At 45.4% G+C, this 9,780-nt stretch overlaps 1 protein-coding gene across 1 annotated transcript in view; it reads left to right on the top strand.

Moving 5' to 3' along the window:
- Positions 1-9,199, top strand: part of UBE3C (ubiquitin protein ligase E3C) — a 122,629-nt gene extending 113,430 nt beyond the window's left edge. Inside the window, exons 22-23 of the mRNA XM_017519463.2 lie at positions 1,084-1,214; positions 7,671-9,199. Coding sequence (XP_017374952.1) covers positions 1,084-1,214; positions 7,671-7,841 — 302 coding nt within the window. The 3' untranslated portion in view covers positions 7,842-9,199. The remainder of the gene's footprint in view (positions 1-1,083; positions 1,215-7,670) is intronic.
- Positions 9,200-9,780: the final 581 nt, after the last annotated feature.

Raw genomic sequence — 9,780 nt, 5'->3', positions numbered from 1 at the left:
CTGTGTGTGTGTGTGTGTGTGTGTGTGCGCGCATGCGCGGGTGTGTGGGTGTGTGCCCGTCCGTCCATGTGTATGTGTGTCACCGTGTGTGTGTGTGTGTGTGTGTGTGTGTGTGTTGTGTCTTTGGGTGTGTGTGTCCGTGTGTGTGTGTGCGTGGGTGTGTGTATGAGTGTGTGCCCGTCCGTCCATGTGTATGTGTGTCGCCGTATGTGTGTGTGTCTTTGGGGGTGTGTGTGTCTCTCACCCTGTGTCACCATGTGTGTCTGTCCGTGTGTGTGTATTTGTCTCCCTGTGTCACCGCGTGTGTGTGTGTGTGTGTGTGTATGTGTCTCTCTCGGCCTGTCACCCAGGCTGGAGTGAAGTAATGTGATCTCAGCTCACTGCAACCTCCGCCTCCTGGGTTCAAGCGATTCTCCCACCTCAGCATCCAGAGAAGCTAGGATTGTGGGTGCGCACCACGACGTCCAGCTAATTTTTGTATTTTGGGTAGAGACGGGGTTTCGCCACATTGGCCAGGCTGGTCTTGAACTCCCAGCCTCAAGTGGTCTGTGAGCCTGGGCCTCCCCAGGTGCTGAGTGTATTGCAGGTGTGAGCCGCTGTGCCCGGCCCAGCTTTGATCCTCCTTAAGTTGCTCTCCCCTCTTGTACTTTGCCCGTCACCTCCACGTAAGTGGCAAGCAGCCGGGGGCGGGGGAGGGGGTTGGGGGCAGAGAATTCCACTTTTGCATTTACAGTTGGTCCTTCATATCTGTGGGTTCTATCCACATCCATGGCTTCAACCAGTTGCATATTTTAAATATTTGAGGAAAAATCCAGTGGTCGTGTCTGCACCAAACAGGTGCTAAACAGTATAGCATCACAGCCATTTCCATGGCCTCTGCATTGGAGTAGAGGGCACAAGTGCCCTAGAGCTTATGCAAGTGCATGGAAGGGTGTACAAAGGCGACACAGATGGCCACGCCATTCTGTAGAAGGGACTTGAGGATCCGTGGACGTCAGTATCTGTGGGGTCTAGACCAAGCCCTGTGGATCCTGAGGGCTGGGTGTGCTTTACGTTGCATTAAACATGCTCCTCTTGTCACAGGAGGCTACTCTGCCGACCATCCTGTCATTAAGGTCTTCTGGAGAGTTGTGGAAGGTTTCACCGATGAAGAAAAGCGCAAACTGCTGAAGTTTGTAACAAGCTGCTCCCGACCCCCTCTCTTGGGGTTTAAGGTACACAGCTTTCATGACATTTGCTCTAAAGAGCAAATCGTAATAAGAAAGGCAGCAGAGCATGCAGCGGGGTTAAATGAAGTCCTGTTATATACACTCTTGTTCTTATCTTCAGTACTGGCTATGGTATATATATTTCGGTGCTAGTTTTATTTGGGGTTGCTTGCTTGCTTGTTCACAATAACCTATTCATGTGATAGTTGTGCATTGTGGTTCTGATTGCCTGTGAACAAACCCTGCTTTTGGAGGGACTGTTTGCGGGATGAATAATCAGTCTCATAAATCTGTAACACATCTTGGGCGTTTTGCTACTGAACTGAAGCAGGTACAACCTGGAGATGTTGATGGAGAGGATATGAGCAGAAGCACCTTTTCCTCCTGGTCGTTCACTGTTATTTACTCTCTTACCCAGCCTTATTTTACCACTTCTAGAAATTAATGCAGAGCTTACGTCATTTGACTTATTTTTAGCAATTAAAATTGCCTCAGGCAGGCGGATCATTTGAAGTCAGGAGTTGGAGACCAGCCTGGCCACATGGTGTAAAACTCTGTCTCTACTAAAAGTCCAAAAAACTGAGCCGGGCACAGTGGCATGCACCTGTAATCCCACCTACTCAGAAGGCTGAGGCATAAGAATCGCTTGAACCCAGGAGGTGGAGGTTGCAGTGAGCCAAGATCGTGCCACTGCACTCCAGCCTGGGCGACAGAGTGAGACCCTGTCTCAAAAAAGAAAAAAAGCTTTGCCTCAGGAATATCTAATAATAATTCCTGTTTTCATTGTAAATTAAAATAAAAGCATATTAACATTTAAAAATACAAACAGTGAAATATATGTTATAGAATAACATATGATTAGATAAGTATTATATGTAACGTGTGCTTACAAAACTTAACAAATAGGCATTCACTTTCTTTTTTTCTTTTTTTTATTAAATTGAGATGGGCGCTTGCTGTATCACCCAGGCTGTAGTGCAGTGGCACGATCACAGCTCAGTGCAGCCTCAGCCACCAGGCGCAAGCAGCGGTGTTCCCACCTCAGCCTCCCAGGTAGCTGTGACTACAGGCATGTACCACCATGCCTGACTAATATTCTGATTTTTTTTTTTTTTCTGAGACAGAGTCTCACTCTGTCACCAGGCTGGAGTGCAGTGGTGCAATCTCACCTCACTGCAACCTCCGCCTCCCGGGTTCAAGCAGTTCTTCTGCCGCAGCCTCCTGAGTAGCTGGGATTACAGGTGTGCACCACCACGCTCAGCTAATTTTTGTATTTTTAGTAGAGACGGCGTTTCACCTTGTTGGCCAGGCTGGTCTCGATCTCCTGACCTTGTGTTCTCCCCGCCTGAGCCTCCCAAAGTGGGATTACAGGCGTGAGCCACCACGCTGGGCATATTTTGATTTTTCATAGAGAGGGGTTTCACTGTGTTACCCAGACTGGTCTCCCAACTCCTGGGCTCAAGCAGTGCTCTCATTTCAGCCTCCGAAAGTGCTGGGATTACAGGTGTCAGCCACCACACCATGCCCAGCTGGCATTCACTTTCAAATAACCTTCTGTCAGAAAGTTACATGAAACGTCCCCGCACACTCTTGTAGTCCCAGCTTCTCTTGAGGCTTAGGCAGGAGGACTAGTTAAGCCCGGGAGCTGAAGACCAACCTGGGCAATGGAGTAGTGAGATCCTGTCTCAAGGGAAAAGTAATATTAAGTATTTTATTATATTCTGAGTGAAGCTATTCTTCAACTTCTTACTTTGAAACTATTTTAAATGTATAGGAAAGAACTTCTAAATCCACAGTGACCAGTTGTTGCCATTGCTACATTTACTTTATCATTCTTTTCAAGCATTTCTTTCCTGAGTCGTTTGAGAATGGGTTGAAGACATCAGGTCTTCCCTCAGTATTTTAGCCCATACTTCCGAAGAATAGAGACTTCTCTTGTTGCCCAGGCTGGAGTGCAGTGGTGAGATCTCGGCTCACCACAGCCTCCGCCTCCCAGGTTCAAGTGATTTTCCTGCCTCAGCCTCCCGAGTAGCTGGGATTACAGGCCCACGCCGCCATGCCTGGCTAATTTTTGTATTTTTAGTAGAGACGAGGTTTCTCCTTGTTGATCAGGCTGGTCTCAAACCTCTGGATCTCAGGTGATCCACCCGCCTCGGCCTCCCAAAGTGCTGGGATTACAGGTGTGAGCCATAAAGACATTTTTAAATGGCCACAGTTAAATGATCACAGGTCAGGAAATTGCACTTACGCAGACCGTTGCTCTGAACATTCATATATAGTCCGTGTGAACATACACTGCCATCTGTACACTGCCTCAGAGTGGCAGTGCAACGCCACGTTGACGGTCATTCTGAAGATGACTTCATATATAGTCCGTGTGAACATACACTGCCATCTGTACACTGCCTCAGAGTGGCAGTGCAACGCCACGTTGACGGTCATTCTGAAGATGACTTCCCTGACCCCTTGAAAATGGGATGCAGAAGAAGGAAACTGAAGAGCATGCCTGTGAAAGGCAGTGTGTGGTCCTGGGTCGGATTCTCTGAAGGACGTGAAGGGACAGCTGGCCTGACACGGAAGGGCCGGTCACAACAGGACTGCTGGGCCCCACCTCCACTGAGTACTGCTTCAGATCTGAGTGGGGCCTGAAAGTGTTCATTTTTGGCTGGGCATGGTGGCTGGCACCTGGAGTCCAAGCTATTGCGGAGGCTGAAGCAGGAAAATCCTTTGAACCCAGGAGGTGGAGGTTGCATTGAGCTGAGATTGTACCACTACACTCCATCCTGGGTGACAGAGCGAGAGTCTGTGTCAAAAAAAAAAAAGAAAGAAAAAACTGTGCTGAGTGAAAGAAGCAAGACACAAGACTATGTATTATTATTCATAATTCCACTTGGATAACATGTCCTTTGAAGCTGGGCACGGTGGCTCACGCCTGTAATCCCAGCACTTGGGAGGCTGGGGCAGGCAGATTATTTAAGGTTCAGGAGTTCGAGACCAGCCTGGGCAACATGGTGAAAACCAGTCTCTGTTTAAAATACAAAAATTAGCCAGGTATGGTGGCTGGTGCCTGTAATCCCAGCTACTCGAGAGCCTGAAGCAGGAGAATCGCGTGAACCCGGGAGGCGGAGCTTACAGAGTAGAGATCGCGCCACTGCAATCCAGCCTGGCGACAGAGCTAGACTTCGTCTGAAAAAAAAAATGTCCTTTGAAAGGCACATTTACAGAGACAGAGCGGGATTAGTGGCTGTGTGGGGCTGGAGGTGGCAGCGGGAGCCTTGGAGAAGTGGAACAGTCCAAAACCGGATTGTGTGGGGATGGTTGTGGAACTCTGTACATTCACTGCAATCTTTGGATTGTACATTTAAATGGATAATCTTACAGTATGCCAAGTACACCTCGGGTAAGCTGTTTTTAAAAATCGACATCTCTAAAGTAATACAGCAGCTCAGTAAGCGCCCTCAGAACTGGAGTTGGGACACAGTAGACAGGTGGGAAGAAGTGAGGCCTACCTGCAGTGGCTTTGTTTGAAATAGGTCACTCATCCACGCCGTTACATTTCGGAAGCAACGAATAGTAAAGATGTGTGAACGTAAATGTGCTAGTGAAGACTGTTACTCGGTCATATTAGCAGAAGTGATAATCTTTCAGATTGTTGGAGAGAAAAAATAACCGTGCAAAACCAACTCTATTTACCAGACATGGGGGAAAATAGGCAGCTTTCAGAGTCACAGACTAGAAGACATAAAGTGAGGGAAGCCTGAATGTTACGGGTCTACTTCAGAGTCTGAAGCACTGACCCAGGTAGTCTCTCAAACGCAGTGGCAGCTGGTGGGGGAGCCTGGAGGGCTTGCTGTGTCGGGGGCTGAAGAGCAGGACTGCGGGGGAGGCGTGCGACAGCCTGAGTAAATGCAGGCTGCATTTCGTCAGGAAAGATTTTCGTGCCATTTGGTAATTTTATCATTAACATTTTTTATGATAGACGAGGCTTCTAGTATCTTTGTTTCAAAACTAGTTTGTTCCAAAGCAAGAAAATTGTGCGTTTGATCTAGTTTCATACAAGGAAGTTTGGAGGACCTGCTCCCATCAAAACACTGGAAGACTCAGATTTTTGTCAGCTCCTGGCTAATTCGATAATGCCAATCACATGAGTAGCAATCAAAATGAGAAGTCCTGCTGGACGGAGTAGGGTCTAGACATTGCGACAGCCGACCAAGGAGCCAGCGATAATGTGAGCCTTATCTCCGTGAGACCGCTAGGTTCGTGCGTCGCCATCTTAGGTTTAGGGGAACAGAAGTAGAGGGATGTACATTAGCTTTTAAAATCCCAAATACACTAAAAGGGAGAATCCTGCCCCCACTGATGATACTGTACAATCATCAAGTTACACCATGGAAAGCATCCGTGAGACAGTCTTCCTATTTTTTTTTATTTTTCTCCATCTTCTAACATGTAAAACTGAATTGATTTTTCCATGATAAGTGTTTTTGAAGTTGTTATTATGTTAGACACCATTTTAGAAAAATCATCTTAATATTTAGGCTTTCCGGTTAGCTTAGTATGCCTGGATTTGCAAGGGCTGCCAGAATTAATTCAGACTTAAAGGAAGAGAATGTCTTTCAGTTGAAGTACTATAAATAGCAAAGGCAGGCAGGCATAATTTTAAAGTTATGAAACTCCTTAGCGCCAGATTATTGGAGAAGAGTAACATCTGCTAAAGCTAATTAAAGTTTAATATGTTTAATAAATGCGTTTGTTACAGACAAAAAATCATTAAAGTGCTGTAGAAAATTGTTAAGTTACCATCAGGCCACAGAATAAATTGATGATTTTTCTCACTCTGAATTAATGCAAATTCCCGTTGTACTGTATTTAATTATGCACAGAATGGTGCCCTTGACTCAGATTTCAATGAAGAACTTCATTTTTTTTTACTTTTAAGACTCCAAGTAGGAAATTCAATTAGTGCTATGAAAGAAACACTAAAATGTGGCATTTAACTGCAAAATATATTTTAAGCTTTTCATTTATCCAGTGACTTTGCCAGCACTCACTGACCCCTTCATTCAGAGATCCTCCTCTGTTTCAAAAACGTGCTGCTTCCATTTTAGTATATTCAAGCATTTGTGAAAATTACTGTCCTCACGTACTCAGAATGCTAAATAATAAGTATAATAAATGTTCTTTCTGATTCTCCTTTGGTTCTTGTTCTAACATTTTTATGAGAGATTTAAACTAGCAAATATTTTGCCTGTGTTGCAGGTTAAAGATGGGGAAAAAAATAATAAAGTAGCAAATAAACTATAATTTTAAATATAATTTTAGCTGTATCCTGTGTACAATTTTATAGGGTCCCCCCTTTTTTTTTTTTTTTTTTTTTTTTTTTTTTTTTTTTTTTTTTCTTTTTAAGAACGGGTCTTGCTATATTGCCCAGGGAGGTCTCAAACTCCTGGGCTCAAGCTGTCCTCCCGCCTCTGCCTCCCTAAAAGCTGGGATTACAGGCGTGAGCCACAGCGCCACATTTCATCATTGCATTTGCTTCGTGCACATCTCTATGGGTGTTCCACCTCCCTCAATTTTGCCTTGTAATTTAATTAACAGGGGAACTGGGTTGCTTCTTTGTGTCTCTTGAAAACTGATAGAGGTCTCATACATATTCTAAATTTGAGTGTTTCTTGTTTTGGTAATAAATCACATGGATAATGTTGTGTACCTCCCATGTCCGTAGTCATTGTGGGAGATCCGCTTCTCCTGAGTCACTTCCCTGCAGTGCTGGCGTCCAGCTGTGCATTCAGAATGCCTCTTGATTTTAGTGTCACTTATCATCACTGCCTACATCCAATGTTTACTGTGATTCTAAAACAGCCATATTCTGATTACACAGTTTATCATTTATTAGCTGGAACTTTCTATTTAAAAACAGCTTTGTTCCTTCTTACCAATGATTTGGTTAACCCAAGGAATAGCTTGTACAGGAGAGATAGAATAAATCTTGATCCTTTTTAAAAATCTTTATAGATAGGGTCTTGCTGTGTGGCACAGGCTGGAGTGCAGTGTTGTGATCATGGCTCAGTAACCTCAACCTCCTGGGCTGAGGCAATCTTTTCACCTGAGCCTCCCAAGTATTTTTAGTGGAAATGGTGTCTCGTTCTGTTGCTCAGGCAAACCCCTGAGCTCAAGCCATCCTCCCACCCAGGCCTCCCAGAGTGCTGGGACTACAGGTGTGAGCCATGCTCCTGGCCTGGAATGTGATTTATCCCTTTTTATGCCTGAAGCACAGTGTACAACCTTTTACATAATTTACAGTTGTCAATGTGAGTTTTTTAAAAAGCAAATGTGGTTTCGGGAAAATCTGCAGGGTTAACTTTTTGCTGATTGGAGCAGGCACATTTGTGTGCTTTGTGTTAAAGCTCATGTGACACCATGCTTGTTACAGCTACATCTTTTACACATGCTGTTTTTCAGGAGTTGTATCCCGCATTTTGTATTCACAATGGAGGCTCTGACCTTGAGCGGCTCCCCACAGCCAGCACCTGCATGAACCTGCTGAAACTCCCTGAATTCTACGACGAGACACTTTTGCGAAGTAAACTTCTATATGCTATTGAATGTGCTGCTGGCTTTGAGCTGAGCTGAGCTGAGCTGAGCTGAAGCGGATGCTGGGATCTGACCCTGCAGAGAACCAGTGCTTCCTTCGTCGGCAGCGCCTCCCCAGACCCACGAGGATGCTCAGACTGCACGCCCAAGGCTCTCCTAAGCTCCTTCTTTCATTCTGCATTCCTCCCTCTCTCCCTTTTTTAAATGATTTTTATTACGGTGTGGTCACTTACTTAGATGGACATTGCTTTTCAAATAACTTAAAATAACACATGTTATGTGCCATGTGGCTAATTTAGTGATACTGCCAAGAAGAGCACAGTTTTTAGACTAGTGGCATCTCAGTGAAATTAACCAAAGATGAAGCTTTGGCTTTCTGATGAGATCAGAGCCCCTGAGCAGGCAGCACGCTGCTCCAGGGCTCAGACGGGCTGTGCGGGGCAGAGATACAGGGTCTGAGATGCCGTGGGGCCGCTGCTTCTCACGTGGTTGGATTGTTTACAAGCCTCATTATTAAAACTGAAGGCATTTTTTTCCTGCTGCCTTTCCCAACGTGGTTAGGTCTGGAAAACAGATGACGATGCTAATATTTTATTTGTGCTTTTTAAGCCGTTTCCCCAAATGGGACTAGCATGCTTGTTTTCAGCATACCACAGCTGCATCATCATGGTTTGAGATTCCTGTCTGTGGGTGTGAGGTGGGGGCTCCATTCGCTGTCCTGTTTCTATCTCCGTTTTGTGCCTGGAGAGCTTTCAGGGGAGGTGGAGGAGGAGGGTCTGCCCAGCTTCTGCAGCATGTGTCACCCACTGTCCCCAGTTCCTTGGGGGAGGACAGACACTGGCGTCATTAAAGTCGTTTGAACCAAAGTGGCGGCTGCATCTCTGTCCCGATGCCGGCCGTGCGGGGTCCCTCCATCACCCGCTCGCCCTTCTTGCCCCTGGGCTGCAACCACTTGTCTTCCTGGATATGTTGGGTGACTTGCCGTGCTCGGCACCCTCTGCTTCCTGGTGCTGCTCTGAGTCGAAGACGGGACAGTCCCTGGCGCACATCCAGGGAAGAGGAGTGTAGTAGTTCTTGCAATAGGCACTTTATCAGGACCTGACTTGTTGCTGGAGGGTTTTAGTCTCTACGAACAGAAAGTGTCTCAGCGTCAGCTGTGGGAGTGGAGTGACCCTCTGCTGATGCTGGGGGGAGGGGATCTAAACCCTCATTTATCTCTTCTGTCTAGTATTTTACCGTCACTGGAGGCTCTGTGGACTGTCATAGTTAATTGACCATAATTAGCAATATACTTTTAAATGTGGGAAAACTGAATGACACTTTTAAGACAATGAACATTATCAAAACAAAATGTATAATGTCTTAATTTGAATAATAAATTAAGCATTTAAATGCTATTCATAGTCTTGATATACAGAAATAATTAGGGTTGGTCTTTGGTTATTTCTTATTTTAGGTTTTATGTTGAATGTTCTATATATTAGTTAATTTGTATATTTTATTATCAGTATTTTGGAAATAGCATATCTGAGACTGAAGAGAAATTGACAGTTCACTTATTTGTGGTTTTTTTCTCAGCTATTCTGAGCTTATTTATTTATTTGTATGTTCTAATGGCTAAACATTTACATTAAATGTTCTTTTCCCAAGAATGTGTTGGAGTCCTGCCCCAGATCATTGTTGCTGGGGGCGTTCTGCTCTTGTAAAGCCACAGCTTCTGAATGGTATACTAGCTTCTCACAGGAATGTGTGTGTCGCCAGTGGATGGAGTGTGGTGACATGGCCTGCGCTTACTGAGAATCAGAGGTCCTGGGAGGAGTGCCTGTCACCGCAGGCGGGCCGAGCGTGGCTCCCAGGCCAGGCTGGTGCGCTCCTAGCACCGGGTTCCCTTCCCATGTCTCCCACTGGGTTTAGCATTCGTTCTTGAGAAATTTCTGGAGGAAGATTCTTTGTTTGGTTTGCCTTTTTTTTTTTTTTT

The sequence above is a fragment of the Cebus imitator genome, unplaced genomic scaffold (genome assembly GCF_001604975.1).
Source record: "Cebus imitator isolate Cc_AM_T3 unplaced genomic scaffold, Cebus_imitator-1.0 Scaffold20, whole genome shotgun sequence".
NCBI classification, from domain to species: Eukaryota; Metazoa; Chordata; class Mammalia; order Primates; family Cebidae; genus Cebus; species Cebus imitator.
Note: the sequence above shows the minus strand (reverse complement) of the source record. Positions and strands in the feature narration are given on the sequence as shown.